The sequence below is a fragment of the Nothobranchius furzeri genome, chromosome 10, assembly GCF_043380555.1.
Source record: "Nothobranchius furzeri strain GRZ-AD chromosome 10, NfurGRZ-RIMD1, whole genome shotgun sequence".
NCBI classification, from domain to species: Eukaryota; Metazoa; Chordata; class Actinopteri; order Cyprinodontiformes; family Nothobranchiidae; genus Nothobranchius; species Nothobranchius furzeri.
Window position 1 is genome coordinate 37,347,089 of NC_091750.1, and position 21,819 is coordinate 37,368,907.

General features: G+C 47.0%; 1 protein-coding gene across 3 annotated transcripts in view; it reads left to right on the forward strand.

The window, feature by feature from the left end:
- Window positions 1–21,819, forward strand: part of prdm6 (PR domain containing 6) — a 112,339-nt gene that overhangs the window by 80,962 nt on the left and 9,558 nt on the right. For all 3 annotated transcript variants that reach the window (XM_070555624.1, XM_015960312.3, XM_070555625.1), the window contains exon 7: window positions 3,150–3,531. In XM_070555624.1, the coding sequence (XP_070411725.1) occupies window positions 3,150–3,531 (382 nt within the window). The remainder of the gene's footprint in view (window positions 1–3,149; window positions 3,532–21,819) is intronic.

The following is a 21,819-nucleotide window of genomic DNA, read 5'->3' on the forward strand; positions in this document are numbered from 1 at the left end:
AAGTCCAGGACTGGTCAGAAAGTCCAGGACTGATCAGAACGTCCAGGACTGGTCAGAACGTCCAGCACTGGTCAGAACGTCCAGGACTGGTCAGAACATCCAGGACTGGTCAGAACATCCAGCACTGGTCAGAACGTCCAGGACTGGTCAGAAAGTCCAGGACTGGTCAGAAAGTCCAGGACTGATCAGAACGTCCAGCACTGGTCAGAACGTCCAGGACTGGTCAGAAAGTCCAGGACTGGTCAGAACGTCCAGGACTGGTCAGAACGTCCAGGACTGGTCAGATAGTCCAGGACTGGTCAGAACGCCCAGGACTGGTCAGAACGTCCAGGACTGGTCAGATAGTCCAGGACTGGTCAGAACGCCCAGGACTGGTCAGAACGTCCAGGACTGGTCAGATAGTCCAGGACTGATCAGAACGTCCAGGACTGGTCAGAACGTCCAGGACTGGTCAGAACGTCCAGCACTGGTCAGAACGTCCAGGACTGGTCAGAAAGTCCAGGACTGTTCAGATAGTCCAGGACTGATCAGAACGTCCAGGACTGGTCAGAACGTCCAGGACTGGTCAGATAGTCCAGGACTGGTCAGAACGTCCAGGACTGGTCAGAACATCCAGCACTGGTCAGAACGTCCAGGACTGGTCAGAAAGTCCAGGACTGGTCAGAAAGTCCAGGACTGATCAGAACGTCCAGGACTGGTCAGAACGTCCAGCACTGGTCAGAACGTCCAGGACTGGTCAGAACATCCAGCACTGGTCAGAACGTCCAGGACTGGTCAGAACATCCAGGACTGGTCAGAACATCCAGCACTGGTCAGAACGTCCAGGACTGGTCAGAAAGTCCAGGACTGGTCAGAAAGTCCAGGACTGATCAGAACGTCCAGGACTGGTCAGAACGTCCAGCACTGGTCAGAAAGTCCAGGACTGGTCAGAAAGTCCAGGACTGGTCAGAACGCCCAGGACTGGTCAGAACGTCCAGGACTGGTCAGATAGTCCAGGACTGGTCAGAACGCCCAGGACTGGTCAGAACGTCCAGGACTGGTCAGATAGTCCAGGACTGATCAGAACGTCCAGGACTGGTCAGAACGTCCAGCACTGGTCAGAACGTCCAGCACTGGTCAGAACGTCCAGGACTGGTCAGAAAGTCCAGGACTGGTCAGAACGCCCAGGACTGGTCAGAACGTCCAGGACTGGTCAGATAGTCCAGGACTGATCAGAACGTCCAGGACTGGTCAGAACGTCCAGGACTGGTCAGAACGTCCAGGACTGGTCAGATGTCCTGAGCGACCGAGAGTTGATACGTTTCACTGCTCCTGATAAACAAAAACAGAAACTATCGGAGCTTTTATCTTGGTCTGGGAGTTCGAAGTTGAAACAGGATTTATTTTTAGAACGACCCAAGATGGAGAACCTCTTTGTTCTCTAGAACCCAACAGTTTGTTCTGAGTGGGTTTTTACTCTTGGACCCACTCAGAATTTCCTGTTTTCCTTCAGAATAAAAGTCTGACACGAATACACAAATGTTTTTTAAGCACCTGAAACTTCCACTGTTGAGGTGTTTGAGTTGAGAGTTCGTTAACTGGAGGCATTATGGGTATTGTAGGCTCTGTAGGCCCCTCATAACTCAACCTGATTGTTGCAAATTAAATCAGAAAATTATTTGTCTTGACAGTTGAAAACGCGCCGCAGAGAGCCACCTGGCCTGTCGCCGCTAATCTGCAGAACCGAGAGTGGGTTCTGGTTTGGGGGGGAGGGAGGAAGTTGTCATCACAGAGGCAACGGTTCTGCTGGTTCTTGATCGGAAACTAAATTCTCCGTCTGGTGTTGCGGGACAACGGTTTGACTTGCAGTCAGTCGTCACGCCGACTTTCTACAAACAAACCAGTTTCACAGGATGAAAACCAAAGCCGGCAACAGTAATTTTGCACTAGAACCAGACCCCTACGTTGGTCCAGGTCCGACTTCTGGGTCACGGGAGGACAGCCGGCTTCAGCAGGTTACTCAACTCTAGTTTACACACTTTTACACGGCAACTCGTTTGTTTAAATGTGACTTAAAGGTGTCGTTCACTGAAAACCCATTTTTTAAAGATCTCTGATTCTAACGGGTCACTCTGAGTGTTTCATGCAGGCTGAACATGAAGATAGTCTCCTACACCTATCTCCTGCATCAGCTTCTGATAGAAAACAGACAGATTAGAAAACCCTGACAGATCCACGTCACACTGTCACTAACATTCATGGACTCACCCATCTTGACTCACGACGGGGAAGGCTGTTGTTGGTTTAGCGTCCAGGAAGCAGCAGGGAACGTCTCTGCTAGCAGAAGCTAACTGTTAGCATTAGCAGCTCCACCACACGGCAGAACTCCTCCAGGCTTGTGTTATTTGTGGAGATAAAACATCAACGTTGCAGAGCAAACTGAGTCGGTGGTAGAGTCATGTTGCTGTTAGCCAATTAGAGGAGAGATGTCCACATATCAGGAAGTAAGGCTCTAAATCCTGCTGTCTGAAGCAGGGTAACTGCAGGTTTAGGGGAGCCAAATTTAAGACTTTTTAAGACCTTTTTTAAGGCCACTTTGACCAAATTTAAGCTATTTTTTAAAATTTAATTTCTGCTATACTTTCCATGTCGCGAACGTGGGATTAACCATCCATTTACCATTAAACTTGCACTTCCCCATGGCACAAGCTCCCACTAGCTTATGTGCTAGTGGGAGCTTGTGCTCATCTAAAAATAGCCCCCTTTCACAACCAACTGAATGTGAACGGTTCCGCTGACGCCAACATCGTACACAAAAAATGCTGAACGCTAACTAGAAATTCACGAAAATGTCATAGAAATAAAATAATCTTGTTTATTGGGTCTTTGGTAATTTAAGACCTTTGGAAACCGTATTTAAGGATTACTTGTCATTTTGAAGGATTTTCAAGGCCTTAAATTTGGAAAAGTAAATTTAAGACCTTTTAAGGACCCGCGGATACCCTGTGAAGCTACTTTCTCCTCTAGATGAATTCTTTGTCCTCAAACACGTGCACCAGATCTTTTCCCCCAGAGTACGACCTGCAAGGCATTCGTTCCTCTTAGAGCCTTCTGCTGATGTATTAAAACATAAGTCAAGTTGATCTCTGGTGTTTTGTTGTCTTTTCCAGTAAACGTCCCGGCTACGGTGGTGGAGGCCATGTCCAGACAAGAGTCCCTCCAGTCCCTAAGTAAAAATGGAAAGCCTTCCTCTTCCTCCTCGTCTTCCTCCTCCACCCCCCCGGCCACGCTGCTGAGGTCCATGGTCTTCCCCCACTCTCCGTGTCCTCGAAGTTTCTCGCTGCTGGACAAGGTCGGCGTCGGAGTCCAGTCCGACTCCACGTTTGGTCAGCTGGGTTCTAAAAACCAGCGAGTCCTGGCGAGTCCCACCTCTACCAGCCAGCTGAGCAGCGAGTTCAGCGACTGGCATCTGTGGAAGTGTGGTCAGTGCTTCAAGACCTTCACCCAGAGGATCCTGCTGCAGATGCACGTGTGTCCTCAGAACCCTGACCGGTAAGAGAAGCTGCTGATGTTCCTCCAACACACCATGCAACAGCTACAGGTGATGCTAGTGCTGCAGGGGAGCGAGGGCAGTTCTTCTGAAGGATCCTTTAGCACCAAAAACATGAAAGGAACACGTGATGGTGAAGAGATTTACCGAACAGCTAAAATGTTGGTGTAAGCCTGAAGCGGACATCTTTTTCTTGGTCCAGATAGCTGCAGGTACCAAACTACCAGACACGCAGGCCAAACTCAAGTGGCAGTTTAAAAATAAGATGCAGCGTTTTACCTGCTCGACAGCACAGTACACACAAAATACTTTATTTAGTATTTTAATACTAAAGGCAGAGAAAGTGTGTGCTGCTGTGAGCCGTAGAAGGCTCTGGTACCACGTTTACTGGATTTAGACTCGGAGTTGGAGGTGTTTAACCCTGAATCAACTTTATTTTTCTTATTCGCTCCCTAATGTTTTACTGCTAATTATTATAATCCGATCTGGTTTTATTTCCTCTTTCTTGTTCAGCGTTTTATATTTTGAAGCTTTGTAAAATACATCAGTGGCTACAAGCTGCTGAGGAAATGAAAGATGACTTCATCAGTTTCAGTTACGGAAATAAAAGAGTCTGAACGCTAAAATCCCTTCAAGGTTTATGGGAAGAAAATCAGATTTTTCCTTTCTCTTGGCTGCAAACAGGAACGTCGACTCTCCACAAGTCAGACTTGTCTTGGTTTAGCTGAAACCTTCAGAACCTTTAGAACACGAAGCAAGCTGTTAGAGTTCTCCTGCAGACGCGGTTGTCTCACCATCTCACCATCAGTGGACGACCAACAGTGTTGGAGTTGGAATTACATCTGCCAAGTTGTGCGTGCGTGTGTGTTTGCGTTTGCACGTGTGTGTGTGTGTGCGTGTGTGTGGGTGTGTGAGTGCGTGCGTGCGTGTGATTGCGTACATGTGTGTGTGTGTGAGTGCGTGAATGTGTGTGTGTGCGTGCGTGCAAGTTTGTGTGTGTGTGTGTGTGTGCGTGTGTGAGTGCGTGTGTGTGTGAGTGCGTGCATGCGTGTGTGTGTGTGTGCGCATGCGTGTGTGTGAGAGTGCTTGTGTGAGTGTTTGCGTGCGCACGTGCGTGTGTGCGAGTGTGTGCGCGCATGTGTGTGTGTGTGTGTGCCTGTGTGTGTGTGTTTGTGTGCGTGTGTGAGTGCGTACAAGTTTGTGTGTGTGTGTGCGTGTGCGTGTGTGAGTGCGTACAAGTTTGTGTGTGTGTGTGCGTGTGTGTGTGTTTGCGTTTGCACGTGTGTGTGTGTGTGTGTGGGTGTGTGAGTGCGTGCGTGCGTGTGATTGCATGCATGTGTGTGTGTGTGAGTGCGTGAATGTGTGTGTGTGTGTGTGCATGCGTGCAAGTTTGTGTGTGTGTGTGTGCGTGTGTGAGTGCGTGCATGCGTGTGTGTGTGTGCGCATGCATGTGTGTGTGTGTGAGAGTGCTTGTGTGAGTGTTTGCGTGCGCACGTGCGTGTGTGCGAGTTTGTGCGCGCATGTGTGTGTGTGTGTGCCAGTGTGTGTGTGTTTGTGTGCGTGTGTGAGTGCGTGCAAGTTTGTGTGTGTGTGTGTGTTTGCGTTCGCACGTGTGTGTGAGTGCGTGTGTGTGTGTGCGTGAATGTGTGTGAGTGCGTGTGTGCGTGCGTGTGTGTGAGTTTGTGTGAGTGTGATGCTTGTGAGTGTGTGTGTGCATGTGTATGTGTGCGTGCGTGTGTGAGTGCGTGCAAGTTTGTGTGTGTGTGTGTGTGTGCTCGTGAGTGCGTGTGTGTGTGTGTGTGTGCGTGCGTGTGTGTGTGTGTGCGTGCGTGTGTGAATGTGTGCAAGTTTGTGTGTGTGTGCTCGTGCGTGTATGCGTGTGTGTGTGTGTGTGTGTGTGTGTGTGTGTGTGTGGTGGGATGCAGGATGTATTAGAAATTTTTTGCTTAGCTTTTTTTTGTGGGGAGAGTCAGAGCGGCGTATAAATCAGCGGCTCGCGTCAGTGAGAAATACCTCGCCTTACGGTGACGGGGCCAGGAAAACAGATGCCACTTATTCAATAAACTAATACTCACAGGGAAGAAAAATGTGGGCTGGATATGGGGGGTGGGGGGTCGATGAGGAGCTGCCTGTCAATAAGAAGGTTTTATGGGACGGAGGAGCAGATAAAATTCAGCTGAACAAGCCAAACAGAACCGGTCCTGCTGCTCCGGACCTCACATTAGATCTAAATTCATAAACTCTCAGAACATCCTCAGCTCTCGTTGGTCTTTACCAGTTATTAATCCTGCAGTAATAATTATGCAGGTCTAAATAAAATATCTCCAAACTGCGAAGGTTGGTGTCAAAACATGAACTTGAAATGGTTCTCCGTGCCTTTATCTCCTCCCGTCTTGGTTACTGTAACACACTCTTCACATTTTTTAACAAAAAAACCCTTTGGCCTCCTTCAGTTGGTCCAGAACTGTGCAGCGAGGCTCCTGACTGGAGCAAACAGAAGAGCACACATCACTCCTATTCTGACGTCTCTGCACTGGTTACCCGTTAACTTTAGAATTCAGAGACAGAGCAGACACACACACACACACACACACACACACACACACACACACACACACACACACACACACACACACCAAGTAATGTGTCTATAGTTACATTGTGATTTCTTAGTAAATATTCTATTTGGTGAGAGATAAACTTTATTGTATTTATCCTAGTGGATCTACAATTAAACGGGTAAACTAGTAGTATCACATTCAATGTCAAAGAGGGTAAAAAGTTGTTATCAGGAGAGGGAGAATGTTTAAGTGGTTAGCAGCAGTGTGCTAGACGATGGCCCCCTCCATGAGGCCACCACAGCTCAGCAGAACATCGTTGTAGCTTCTTCTGGAGAGAAAAACACTTAGAGAAAAAATAAAGTTAACAGCTGAAATAGCAGGAAATAATACAGTTAAAGAGCAGATTGTAGAAGAAAGCAGTAGAGTGTGGAAAGTGGTCAGTGTGTCCTCCAGCAGTCTAAGCCTATAGCAGCATAACTACAGAGATAACTCTGGATAACCTAGCCTTCTAGATGGAGGCATGTTGGAGGCAGGGCAAGGGAGAGCCGTCTTTACCGACTGTACACTCCACCTCCCTCTACTCCCCCACTTGTCCAGATTTAGGCTAACATCAGATTTTAACCATAGGCCCTTCGTCTTCGTCTTCGTCTTCCTCCGCTTATCCGGGTCCGGGTCGCGGGGGCAGCATCCCAATTAGGGAGCTCCAGGCCATCCTCTCCCCGGCCTTGTCCACCAGCTCCTCCGGTAGGACCCCAAGGCGTTCCCGGACCAGATTGGAGATGTAACCTCTCCAACGTGTCCTGGGTCGACCCGGGGGCCTTCTGCCGGCAGGACATGCCCGAAACACCTCCCCGGGGAGGCGTCCAGGAGGCATCCTGACCAGATGCCCAAACCACCTCAACTGGCTCCTTTCGATCCGGAGGAGCAGCGGTTCTACTCCGAGTCCCTCCCGAATGTCCGAGCTCCTCACCCTATCTCTAAGGCTGAGCCCGGCCACCCTACGGAGGAAACTCATTTCGGCCGCTTGTATCCGCGATCTCGTTCTTTCGGTCATTACCCAAAGCTCATGACCATAGGTGAGGATTGGGACGTAGATCGACCGGTAAATCGAGAGCCTGGCTTTCTGGCTCAGCTCCCTCTTCCCCATGACAGATCGGCTCAGCGTCCGCATCACTGCAGACGCCGAACCAATCCGCCTGTCGATCTCCCGATCCCTCCTACCCTCACTCGTGAACAAGACCCCGAGATACTTAAACTCCTCCACTTGAGGAAGGACCTCTCCCCCGACCCGGAGGTGGCAAGCCACCCTTTTCCGGTCGAGAACCATGGTCTCAGATTTGGAGGTGCTGATCCTCATCCCAGCCGCTTCACATTCGGCCGCGAACCTACCCAGCAAGAGCTGAAGGTCAGAGCTGGATGAAGCTAGGAGGACCACATCATCCGCAAAAAGCAGAGACGAGATTCTCCTGCCACCAAACTCGACACACTCCACACCACGGCTGCGTCTAGAAATTCTGTCCATAAAAGTGATGAACAGAACCGGTGACAAAGGGCAGCCCTGGCGGAGTCCAACCCTCACTGGGAACAGGTCCGACTTACTACCGGCTATGCGGACCAAACTCACGCTCCTCTGGTAAAGGGACTGAATGGCCCTTAACAGAAAGCCACCCACCCCATACTCCTGGAGCGTCCCCCACAGGGTGCCCCTGGGGACACGGTCATAAGCCTTCTCCAAATCCACAAAGCACATGTGGATTGGTTGGGCAAACTCCCATGCCCCCTCCATCACCCTTGCAAGGGTATAGAGCTGGTCCACAGTTCCACGGCCAGGACGAAAACCACATTGCTCCTCCTCTATCTGAGATTCAACTATCGATCGGACCCTCCTCTCCAGTACCTTGGCGTAGACCTTTCCAGGGAGGCTGAGGAGTGTGATCCCCCTATAGTTGGAACACACCCTCAGGTCACCCTTCTTAAAGATGGGGACCACCACCCCGGTCTGCCACTCCCTAGGAACTGCCCCCGATGACCACGCAATGTTGTAGAGACGTGTCAACCATGACAGCCCTACAACATCCATAGCCTTGAGATACCCAGGACGAACCTCATCCGCCCCCGGGGCTCCGCCGCTGTGTAGTTGTTTGACTACCTCAGCAACTTCTGCCCCCGAGATCGGACAGTCCATCCCCAGGCCTCCCAGCTCTGGTTCCTCCTCGGAATGCGCATTGGTGGGATTGAGGAGCTCCTCAAAGTATTCCTTCCACCGTCCGACTATAGCCTCAGTTGACGTCAGCAGCTCCCCATGCCCACTGTAAACAGTGTGAGCGAGTTGCTGCCTTCCTTTCCTGAGGCGCCGGACAGTTTGCCAGAACCTCTTTGGAGCCGATCGATAGTCTTTCTCCATGGCCTCACCAAACTCCTCCCACGCCCGAGATTTTGCCTCGGCAACTGCCACTGCTGCACCCCGCTTGGCTATCCGGTACCTGTCTGCTGCCTCCGGAGACCCACAGACCAGCCACGCCCTGTAGGCCTCCTTCTTCAGCCTGACGGCTCCCCGAACCTCTGGTGTCCACCAGCGGGTACGGGGGTTGCCACCACGACTGGCACCGGCCACCTTACGACCACAGCTAGCAACAGCCGCCTCGACAATCGCAGAGTGGAACAAGGCCCACTCGGACTCAATGTCCCCCACTGCTCTCGGGACGTGGTCAAAGCTCTGCCGGAGGTGGGAGTTGAAGACCGTCTTGACAGGTTCTTCTGCCAGGGGTTCCCAGCAGACCCTCACTATGCGTTTGGATCTGCCAGGTCTACGCGGCATGTTCCCTTGCCATCTGATCCAACTCACCACCAGGTGGTGATCAGTTGACAGCTCCGCCCCTCTCTTCACTCGGGTGTCCAAAACATACGGCCGCAGGTCAGATGATACGACTACAAAATCTATCATCGACCTGTGACCTAGGCTGCCCTGGTACCAAGTGTACCGGTGGGCATCCTTATGTTCGAACATGGTGTTCGTTATGGCCAAACTGCGGCTTGCACAGAAGTCCAATAACAAAACACCGCTCGAGTTCAGATTAGGTGGGCCGTTCCTCCCAATCACACCCCTCCAGGTCAAGCTGTCATTGCCCACGTGAGCATTGAAGTCCCCCAGCAGGACAATGGAGTCCCCTGATGGAGCACTATCTAGCACTCGTCCCAGGGACTCCAAAAAGGGTGGGTACTCTGAACTGATATTTGGCCCATAAGCACAAACAACAGTCAGGACCCGTTCCCCGACCCGAAGGCGCAAGGAAGCTACCCTCTTGTCCCCCGGTGTAAACCCCAACACACAGGCAGAGAGTCTCGGGGCTAACAAAAAGCCAACCCCAGCCCTCCGCCTCTCACCCGGAGCAACTCCAGCAAAGTAGAGTGTCCAACCCCTCTCCAGGTCTCGGGTTCCAGAGCCAATGCAATGTGTCGAGGTGAGTCCGACTATATCTAGCCGGTACCGCTCAACCTCTGCCACAAGCTCCGGCTCCTTCCCCGCCAGCGAGGTGACGTTCCATGTCCCAAAAACTAGTTTTCTTGTCCGGGGATTGGACCGCCAAGGCTCCCGCCTTGGTCTGCCACCCGATTCGCATGGCACCGGACCCTTCATGTTCCTCCTGCGGGTGGTGGGTCCACAGTTGGACGAGCCCATGTATCCGGTTCGGGCTGGGCCCGGCCCGGCCCCATGGGCGAAAGCCCGGCCACCAGGCGCTCGCTCACGGGCCCCAACCCCAGGCCTGGCTCCAGGGTGGGACCCCGGTAACCCTCCGGGCCGGGTACTCCGACTCTTCGTTTTAACTGCCATGAAAGATCCTTCGAACCGTTCTTTGTCTCACCCTTCACCTAAGACCAATTTGTCCATTATCCCTATCAATAGGCCCTATCAAATAAAATGTTTTAAGCCTATTCTTAAAAGTAGACAAGGTGTCTGCCTCACGGACTAAAGTGACGTTCTATCTGTGACGAGTGCCATTTAAATAAAAATTACTTACTTAAATAAACTGATGACTGCAGAACTTCACTGTTAAAACATGTCAGGCGTCTATTTCTCATTATCTCTAAATATATTTTAATTTCAGTTAAAGCCTCTTTCCGGAGCATTTCTCTTATCCGATGGCGCCATCTAGTGGCTGACGAGCATATCACACAAAAACTCTGTTTCTCTGTTTAAGATGGCGACTTCACGTTTCCGTTTATAAACGTGCTTCTGTAGCAACAAGCAGCTAAAACACGCTGCTTTACGAGTGTTATTCTCATGTCACGTTGTGTTTTCATATATTTAAATTTTAGAGACTTACTTGTCCGTGAAAAGTTAATCAACTCCGCATCAACTAAGGTATTCCTTAAATTTGAAGCAAGTAAGCGGGAGTCTAACGCTATTGGTTAGCTCTGGTCGGGGCTCAGTTCCCTATTGAACGGAGCTCTGCGAGGCAGGGGGCGTGCTAAACAAAAAAAAAAGACGTATTGTTGACATTATATCACAGTACATGATAAGATAATGACTTTTACGGATTTCTGAAAGGTGAAAACTCCGGAAAGCAGCTTTAATTGCACTTTTTACTACCTTTAAACCAACATATAATCATTTATTTACCCCATGAGGGTTGACCGCATGACTGGATGAGTGTTTTACCTTTTAACTCTTGAAGTATTTCATCCTTTCATCTTGTTGATCTTTGACTTCTGTGTGTGGTCAACCATCCTGATGTCTTAGCTCAGGTTAGCATCAACAGGAGTTTAGGAGCTTTAGCGCTAGCACCGAGTCGGAGAGAGGAACGTATAAAAAAGTGAAGAGGTTAGGGTCGTCTGCCCTTGTGCCTGACAGATAATGGTGCTGTGTCTCTGCAGAGTGTTATTGTGCGTGATTAAAGGAGTTCCCGAGTTCCTCTGTGGACACCGCTACAGGAATAGCTAACAAATAAAGATGTAATTATCTATTTATTATTTATATAAAAACACCCCAAACCCTTAGTTTAATAGTAAAAACAAGTAAATGCAGTCAGCTTCAGGAGCTCAGGGTGGTTTTAAATCTGTGGTTGAAATCAGATGTTCTGAAGAAGAGAGTTTACCGATTAGCTCGAGAGATCATTGACTACGTTTACATGCAGCCAATATCCGGGTTATGATCGGGTTAAGGTCGGTATTTGGGTTTCTGAGTTGATCAGAATAACCCGTTTACAAGCATAAATAGAAAGAGTTACCTCTAACTTGCATAACCCGATTTAAATGCGGACGTTGGGGTAGCGTCAGGACATATGGACTACGTCCAGACGCAATACGCGTCATTTCCGGTTCTTCTCATTCCGGTATCCGTGAAAACAAAATTTTTCCCAGTTCGGAAGAGATAGCGACCGCGTTTGTTTGTGCTTTAGTTTCCTCGTCACTTCGAAAGTGTGGTGCTGTGCTGCGACTCGCCATGTTGCTCCCAACTTGTTGTTTACTTCCGGTGTTCTGGCGCATACAAGACGTCTCGCTACTCAAAAGACCAAGATTCCTTGAGAACAGAGCATGCGCAGAACACACGCTTCGATGGGGATATCCCGATATGCGTTTACACGACCAAACATTCGGGTGAGAAAAGGGTTACCCCAGGTGTAGTAACCAGAATTTTAAAAACCCGGTTATGAGCATATCCGGGTTTCTGGCGGTGTTTACAAGGACCTGCGGAACCGGGTTATTGTGAATATTCGGGTTTTAAAGGGGTTACTGGCTGATTGATTATCGTACGTGTCATCGATTGGTCTCAGAGTTCATTGTCTTTATTTTCATCCAGTTTTCTCAGATTTTCGCTGGTAATCCATCTCTGGAGTAACTGTCCTTTATGCCTGTTCATGCCCCCCCCCCCCCCCCCCCCACACACACACACACACACACACACACTTCTGTTCATGTGATTATTGATGCTTACCTGATGAGGACGGTAGGAGCGGAAGACTGATGGCTCTTTATTCCATTTTTAAAACCCGCCGCCCGTTCTCGGGTTTGATTTTCCGCTGACTGTTTCTGTTTGGGAACTTTCTCTTTGTCGTTTCCCTCGGTGTCATTTCAGCAGGATCCATCATCAGAGCAGCCGTTTGTTAACGTCCGCCAGGCTCTGGAAGTGCTTTGATTGGGTTTTAACTGCTGTGGGGATGCAGGAGACTGTTTAGGTTGTGTGAAGGTGACGAGTGATGAATCAGAACGTGGATTAGCCCGGCTGATATTCGTTACGTATTACTGAAGCGATGCAGCTGAAACCACAGCAGTGGACCAAATGAATGAGCTCTGCTCTTATGATTGATGTGTTTACGGCTCAGCTGAGTCAAACAGTCATTAGAGCTTTTGGGGAAAACGGTTATTCTTACAAACCGCTTTGATCATCAGCGGTCAGATTTCAGGTCTTGTTCTGCTGCCTGATGTTGTTTATGAATAAAGTTTGTTTGTATGTGAATATAATCACTCACACGGACGGCCGATGGACGCAGCGTCTCGTCGTAGAGCCGGGTGTTTTAAACGGGTTAAATGTTTTTCTGCGGTCGTCCTTCTGTGTTTAATAAATGTTCATTATTTTTCTCATATTCTGGTAAAGAAACAAAAACTAGAGATGAATGAGAAATTCACTCGAACATCAGTGATGTCCCATTTTCTGTTCGCCATGTTTTAGATTCATATATTATATTACATATTTATATTGTTTTATATCCAATTTAAAGGAAGTCAGAGATGTACACTTAATCAAATCCCTGTCATCTTGTTTTGTTCAATCCAAACGTAGTAAAGCGGACAGAACAGACCAATCACAGCACATGCTCGCCACCCTGACCAATCACAGCACATGCTCGTCACCTAGACCAATCACAGCACAGGCTTGTCACCCGGACCAATCACAGCACATGCTCGTCACCCGGACCAATCACAACACATGCTCGTCACCCGGACCAATCACAGCACATGCTCGTCACCCGGACCAATCACAGCACATGCTCGTCACCCTGACCAATCACAGCACATGCTCGTCACCCGGACCAATCACAACACAGGCTTGTCACCTAGACCAATCACAGCACATGCTCGTCACCCTGACCAATCACAACACATGCTCGCCACCCTGGCCAATCACAGCACATGCTCATCACCCTGGCCAATCACAGCACATGCTCGCCACCCTGACCAATCACAGCACATGCTCATCACCCTGACCAATCACAGCACATGCTCGCCACCCTGACCAATCACAGCACATGCTCGTCACCCTGACCAATCACAGCACATGCTCATCACCCTGACCAATCACAGCACATGCTCGTCACCCTGACCAATCACAGCACATGCTCGTCACCCTGACCAATCACAGCACATGCTCGTCACCCTGACCAATCACAGCACATGCTCGTCACCCTGACCAATCACAGCACATGCTCATCACCCTGACCAATCACAGCACATGCTCGCCACCCTGACCAATCACAGCACATGCTCGTCACCCGCACCAATCACAGCACATGCTCGCCACCCTGGCCAATCACAGCACATGCTCGTCACCTAGACCAATCACAGCACATGCTCGTCACCTAGACCAATCACAGCACATGCTCGCCACCCTGGCCAATCACAGCACATGCTCGCCACCCTGACCAATCACAGCACATGCTCGTCACCTAGACCAATCACAGCACATGCTCGCCACCCTGACCAATCACAGCACATGCTCGTCACCTAGACCAATCACAGCACATGCTCGCCACCCTGACCAATCACAGCACAGGCTTGTCACCTAGACCAATCACAGCACATGCTCGTCACCCTGACCAATCACAACACATGCTCGCCACCCTGGCCAATCACAGCACATGCTCGTCACCCTGACCAATCACAGCACATGCTCGCCACCCTGACCAATCACAGCACATGCTCGTCACCCGGACCAATCACAACACAGGCTTGTCACCTAGACCAATCACAGCACATGCTCGTCACCCTGACCAATCACAACACATGCTCGCCACCCTGACCAATCACAGCACATGCTCGTCACCCTGGCCAATCACAGCACATGCTCGTCACCCTGACCAATCACAGCACATGCTCGCCACCCTGACCAATCACAGCACATGCTCGCCACCCTGACCAATCACAGCACATGCTCGTCACCTAGACCAATCACAGCACATGCTCGTCACCCTGACCAATCACAGCACATGCTCGCCACCCTGACCAATCACAGCACATGCTCGTCACCTAGACCAATCACAGCACATGCTCGTCACCTAGACCAATCACAGCACATGCTCGTCACCTAGACCAATCACAGCTCATGCTCGCCACCCTGACCAATCACAGCACATGCTCGTCACCTAGACCAATCACAGCACATGCTCGCCACCCTGACCAATCACAGCACATGCTCGTCACCTAGACCAATCACAGCTCATGCTCGCCACCCTGACCAATCACAGCACATGCTCGTCACCTAGACCAATCACAGCACATGCTCGTCACCTAGACCAATCACAGCACATGCTCGTCACCTAGACCAATCACAGCACATGCTCGCCACCCTGACCAATCACAGCACATGCTCGTCACCTAGACCAATCACAGCTCATGCTCGCCACCCTGACCAATCACAGCACATGCTCGTCACCTAGACCAATCACAGCACATGCTCGTCACCTAGACCAATCACAGCACATGCTCGTCACCTAGACCAATCACAGCACATGCTCGCCACCCTGACCAACACTTGTATCAGAAGTGCTCTTTCTCTCTCTCTCTCTCTTTCTCTTTCTCTCTCCCTCCCTCCTTAGGCTGCTGCCCTCGTGACCCCACCCCAGATAACAGGATGAAAATGATTGGACGGTTTAGGCTCTAATTAGTTAGGGTTAGTCTTACTAGCACTGCTGTTCCAGAGGCGGGTTAAACCTAGAGAGGCCGTTTTTAACACAAACGTGACTTTCACTCATCCTGTGTGTTTTAAGGATTTTTGGGGGCTAACATCTCAGTTTACTGCCCGTGTCTGAGGTGAGAGAAGCATTATGGGTAATCATCAGCATTTAAAATAGGTTTAGCTCTGCGTGCATCAGTGGGATTGTTGACTAGAGTCATAAATATTTGATAAAAATCAAACAGTGAATGATTTGTGGACGTTAATGCGCCACATTCAGCTCCTTCTCGTTTTCCACTGGTTGAACCAAACCGAAGGTGTTGCATGTTGGGCGTTAGAAGACATTGTGTTGTTAAAGAGCAGACGTTCAGGAGATTTATGACCCCGGCGGAGATGTATTTACTACACTAACACAGATGTGTGCCGCCTCAGCTGGACTCAGATATGTTGAAGGGTGTGTAGCCGCAGGATAATGATCCGTCACTGAGGAGTCTATTCTTATCCTTCGTGTTGGTGTTTGAATAAAAACCCACTCGGTGGCATGTGGCTGGGTTTTAAACGCTTTTACATCTTCTGTCTGAGTTTATTCATCGGGAGTTTTTATTTTCCTTTTCAAACGTGTGAATGTTCATCTGTTTTTGTAGTCTCCCGTATTTATTTATACGCCGTGAGCTGTTGTCAGATTGTTTACAGCGTTTCCACCGTGTCTGCCTTTCCTAACACGCCCAGAGCTGGACCAGAGCCTCAGCTGCCGAGAACACGCCGGCAGCGGAGGCGAGCAGACTGCATTACCCACAATTCACCTCTCACGGTGAGCCTTTGGTTTGAGGACGGCGTTCTCTGAGCTGTAACGGATTCATCGATATGTCCGGAACGGGAAAACCAGAGCGAGAACTTAAATGAAGTTACAGGAAAGAATTTCTCAGGAGTTGGTGTGTGTGTGTGTGTGTGTGTGTGTGTGTGTGTGTGTGTGTGTGTGTGTGTGTGTGTGTGTGTGTGTGTGTGTGTGTGTGTGTGTGTGTCACTGATTGTGTATCGATGAGGTCAGAGCTGTGATTTATAGCCAGTGGCCTGGAGGGAAAAATGTCTTCATAAGGCGAGGAGACGTCCTCGTGGGGCAGAGAGAAGTCCTTATGGATTAGACCAGGTCCACATGGGCCAATCAACACTCCTCCATCTACATCGCTGCACACACACACACACACACACGTTTCTGGGTGTGAGTCCACAATCAGCTCAGAAAACTGAAACATCCCCAGTAAACATCTGGTTTCATCTTCTCCCTTTGAGTCGTTATTTCTTTGCAGCATTTGAGCCCAGCGTCCTGAAACCGGTGTCGGCACAGGATCGGCTCGGGGTCCTTCGACTGCCGATGACGTCAAAGTAGTTGATTGGCTGAACATGAAGCTTACGGAAGTGACGTCATCACGTAATGATTTTGATTGTTCAGAACAAATTTGCGGTCGTAGTCTTAGCGGTTGTAGTCCTGTAGTCCAAAAATCAACAGTTCTGGAGAAAATATGTTTGAATTTCTAAAGGAAATGTAAAATATAAGCAGATGATAAACGGTGACCCTCAAAAGCTCTTGATGTTGATGAAATGGGGCAAAATAAAATATAAGAACTTTATTGAAAGACACCAAGCAACATTTAGAGTCAAAGAGTGTATTTAGATAACAACTAAGGAAATATACAGACGAGCTCCACATTAATACAAAGAGACGTGGCTTCACATATAAGAACTGTCCTATTGTTTGTTAGTCCGATGTTGGTTTTATGCAGTTTCACATTCTTTACCAAACAAAGATAATATGGTGTTTTATTAACAAATAACAACTATAAAGAAAACATTTAGGTGTTAACAAACAAGAATTTATTAACAAAACTGCTGATGTCTTTCCAAAACGTGTGTGAAAGCCGAGAAGATTCGCAGTACTGTGACGTCATCGGCAGTCGAAGGAGCCCGAGCCGATCCCGCACCGACACCGGACGAGCACAAAGCAGAAAGGATGGATGCACCTTCAGATCATCTAGACTCGGATGGAGATAAAAACAGGATTTCCATTTGATATCAGGCTGCAGACGCGGTGCTTCTGGAGACGCTGATGATGCTGAAAGGTGTTGGTCGGATGGCGAAGCTGTTAATTACATAAGCTAAAGAATAGAAAATGCCTTTATTGTCCCACAGCGAGGACAGAATCTCATTCAGGAGCAAAAACAGAGCAAAGAATAAAGTATGAAGTTCAGTGAGCAGATCTTGTGAAAATGAGAAATGATGCAGAACCTCAGAAACGTTTCTACTAACTCAGAATTTCAGGAAAAAGATATTTGATCGTTTTAGTGGATTTAAATGAATGAAGCTGGCGCCGCTCGTGGGCGAACGCTGATCAGGTCAGGTTAAAGAACATGAATCCTCGCTGGTTCTGTTCAGAACGTCTCTGGTTCTGGATCAGTGAAACTCTGATTAATTTTGGAGCCGAAATCTGATGTTCTATGATCATTTGGACCTCAGCGCTGCAGCTCTCCTGGTCTCTCTGACCTTTGACCTCCCTCTAACAGCACGCCTCAGCACACGTGGTTCTGGTGTCGGAGGGTTGGTTCTCACACAGACGTTCTGGCTCTTTCATCGGCTCATGTGTTGGAGGAGCGGACCCGGCCCGTTCTGTTGGTTCTGCCTCATGCTGTGATGAAAGGTGTCACACAGTTTATTGTGCCGGGCCGGTTTTCACACACACAAGTTAAAGATGACTAATCGGTTCTGTTCTGATCCAAACGGAGTTCTGTTGGTCTGAAGGACAACCCGGAGTGGGTTTGATGTGTTTGTGTTGGCGTGTGGCGCCGGCTGTGTGGGCCGCCGCTAGAGCGTGACGCCGATGGGCTGCGAGACGTTAACTGTGCTGCTCGGCTAACCCAAAAGAACCGCGGAATGGGCTTCTAGTGGCTCAGACGATCCTCCAGTTTGATTATCTGTTCAAATTAATTTAATTAAAACACAGAAAATATTTTCTTATTTGGTTTTGTTTATTTTCTTTATTATGACCTTAAAATAAAAGCTGAGCGACCGGCTTAGCTTCAGCAAGCTGAACCGGTACCACCTCTGGGTCCAAAACGGGTCCTTTTGCCAGAAATCAGCTCCATTTCTCTCGTTTACTGTTTTCTGCTGATCACTTCATACGTTTTTAGGAAAAATTATTTTATTTTCTTCAAACAAGTAAAATTTGATATATATATATATATATATATATATATATATACAGTATATACATCTATGCATATATATATAAGTATATATATATATATATACACACAGTATATATATATATATATATATATATATATATATATATATATATACATATATATATGTATGTATGTATGTATACATATATATATATATATATATATATATATATGTATGTATGTATATATACATACATACATGTATGTATGTATATATATATATATATATATGTGTGTGTATATATATATATATATATATATGTATATATATATATATATATATATACGTATATATATGTATGTATGTATATATACATATATATATATATATATATGTGTGTGTGTGTGTGTTTATGCTTCTTTATTTAGCAGACGCTTTTATCCAAAGCGACTTACAATTATAACCTACAGGGCATGTTGTGATCTGTGGGGGAAACCGGAGTACCCGGAGGAAACCCACGTATGCACGGGGAGAACACGTAACTCCACGCAGAAAGGTCGCAGCCGAGTTTCGAACCTGCAACCTTCGTGCTGCGAGGCAACAGTGCTAACAACTGCGCCACCATGCAGCCCACATATATATATATATATATATATATATATATATATATATATATATATATATATATTTTATAATATTATATAATATTCATATATTTATATATATATATATATATATATATATTTATTTTTTTTTAAACAATGAAATATTTTCCTTTATTGGACTTTTTATCTATTTGGGGCAATAAGAGTTATAATTTAATGTAGAGTAATAATATATAAGATTATTCAGTTTTCTTCTCGATTGTTTTTAGATTTTTCCGGCTGAGTTCATGTCTCAGATCCGCTCCAGCGAGGAGGATCTGATTCGTGGATCCGGACCAGGATGGTCCGGATCCATCAGGTTTCTCTGTGGCAGGAATCTGAAACGGCTAAAACTAGAATCTGACCACTAACAGGCGTGTTTTTATCATGTTCCTCCTCGTGTTCACCTCTTCTTTTTTTTAGGGGGGGCTTGTATATGTAAGGTTTCTCTATAGGAGCGTCCAACAGAGAGTGGGAGGGGGCCACAGATCTGCCCCTCAAAGATGTGTAGGAGATGGAAGGAGCTCCAAGTCTCAGAGATCCAGGAGCTGCCCCAGAGCGCAGGGACCCCAGGGGGACCATAACCAGAAAAGCCCCCGCCCCCTCTCATGTTCACCTCTGAGCCGGCGTCATGTTGGATTACCAGATTAGCAGGAGGTTAAACTCACATCTGTCCATCCTTGTGAGAGGATGAATTACTGTAGGTGATAAAATCAATAACTAGGTGCTAATCCAGAGGATTGAAACCTCCAGATTACACACGAACATGAAAATCCATTTTTAATTCACCTGAATGAAAACCTGTGATTTATTTCCTGTTGTTGAGAATGTCTGCCTTTAAATTCCTGTTTATCTGATGGTTTCCATGGCGCTGGGCTGGGTTGCCGGTTCTAATCCCTCTCAGACAGAGAACACATCTGCATGTGCTTGTACGTGCAGACGTTTTGGTGTGTGTGTGTGTGTGTGCTGTGTGTTTTTGTGCATCACACACACACACACACACACACACCCTCCCCCTCCTCTCTCTACTGTAATAAACAATAACCAGGCATTAATCTCCCGGCTGCTGCCTTAATAAATAATATCCACACATTCATCAAGTTAAACTATTCACAATCAATGTGGCTCTTCATAGAAAACCCACCTAATAAATAGTGGAGCGGCCCGCTGAGGCGTGAACTTATAGAGCAGCCGGCTGATAAATGACCCCACCCCCCCACGGCGAGACGCCTTTTATGTGGAAAACTGCAAGTGAGAATTTTTCGATTTTATATTACACTATTTTACTCTTATTCACTGTTGGTGTGTGTGTGTGTGTGTGTGTGTGTGTGTGTGTGTGTGTGTGTGTGTGTGTGTGTGTGTGTCCTCTCAGGCTACTCTTTGTGATTTATTACGGCGCTGAGGATGTTGGTCTATTTGTTTTATTCTAGTTCTCGGGTGTTTTCTGTTTGTTCGCTCTGACGGCCGACTCTCCTCTCAGGAAGAATCTCTTCATTCTCAAGCAGGAATTTGTTCCACTTCCTGCTCTGGAATTACAACGACCCAAACGTTTTCATCACCGAAGCAAACGGGTGATTTATAATCTTGATCTAAGTCGGGGGAGTCCGAACCGTTCAACACGAGGGCCAAAATCGTCCGGTCACAAGTTTTCTGGGGCCACGGGAATAATTTGATGATTTTCTTTTTGTTCTGCTCAAATATAAAAAATAAGCTCAATCTGAAAATAATCCAGATAATCCAGAGGGAGAAAACTGCGGTCACAAAAAACCAAGGGCCATACTTAAGACACACCGGGTCAGAGGTGGAAAGAGTACTAAAATTTCCTACTTAAGAACGAGTACCAATACTTTAATAATTTGTTACTCAAGTACAAGTAAAAGTAGCGAATTACAATTCTTTTTTAAAAACTTACTTAAGTAAAAGTAAAAGTACAGCTTTTAAAAACGACTTAAAAAGTATAAATATACAAAAAAGCTACTCAATTACAGTAATGTGAGTAAATGTAATTTGTTACTTTCCACCTCTGCACCGTGTCTACGGGATCCAACGTGAGGGCGGAGCTTGTAGTTGCATCCAAAATGGGTTTTATTTAAGGTTATTAAAACAATCCTCGGTTTAATATTTTTGTTAATCGTTTGCATAAAAATGAATTTTATTTCTACTCATTTTAAAACTTAAATGTTTGTTTTGTTAAAATTTAATGAAAATCTGAGATTAATTTAGCAAATGGACTAAAACGGCAACACTTGTAATTAAATGGTAACACTAGCATCATCTGAGGTTTATTTTATAATTTAATTCAAATAATTAGTTAAATTTAAAAATCATCATCAATAATATTTGTTGTTTTTATTATTTAAATGTTTTTAGCACAGCTCTAAGAATCGTTTGTTTAAGCTGCTAATTTGGAGAATAAAGAATTTTCATACCAGAGATAAAAATAAACTTTATTTAAAACAAATCTTTGAGAAATAAAAACTTTAAATCACTTTTTAAATGAAAACGCACCGATTCTGTTTTGGAGGGTTGATACAGAACCGATTTTCTCCAAAAGCGGACCTAATGAACCTTTTTGCATTGATTTCTTTCCAAGTTTAATTTAGATTTCTCACTGTTTTAATCCAGATTAAAACCCGTTTTATCTATCTGGATGTTTAGGCCATTGGTTCCAGCCAATCAGATCGTTTCTGTAGATGAATCTGTTCAAACATCAGATAAATCAGGATTTTAGCTCCACAGATTATCTCTGTTAAATGAAGAATGGGAGGAAGTTCCTTTCAGGTCCTTCATCAAAAACAAAAACAACAACAGGATGTTTGGAAACTGATCCCAGACCAGAGAGGAGGAGACCTGAAACCTCCTCAGATCAGAGCAGCTGCAGGATTCACCATGAACTGAAACGCAGATGTCGGTTCGTTGTTTCAGTCGGATTCAGTCCCATCTGGGCTCAACACACACGTGCACGCACGCATGCACACACGCATGCACACGCACACACACACACACATGCACGCA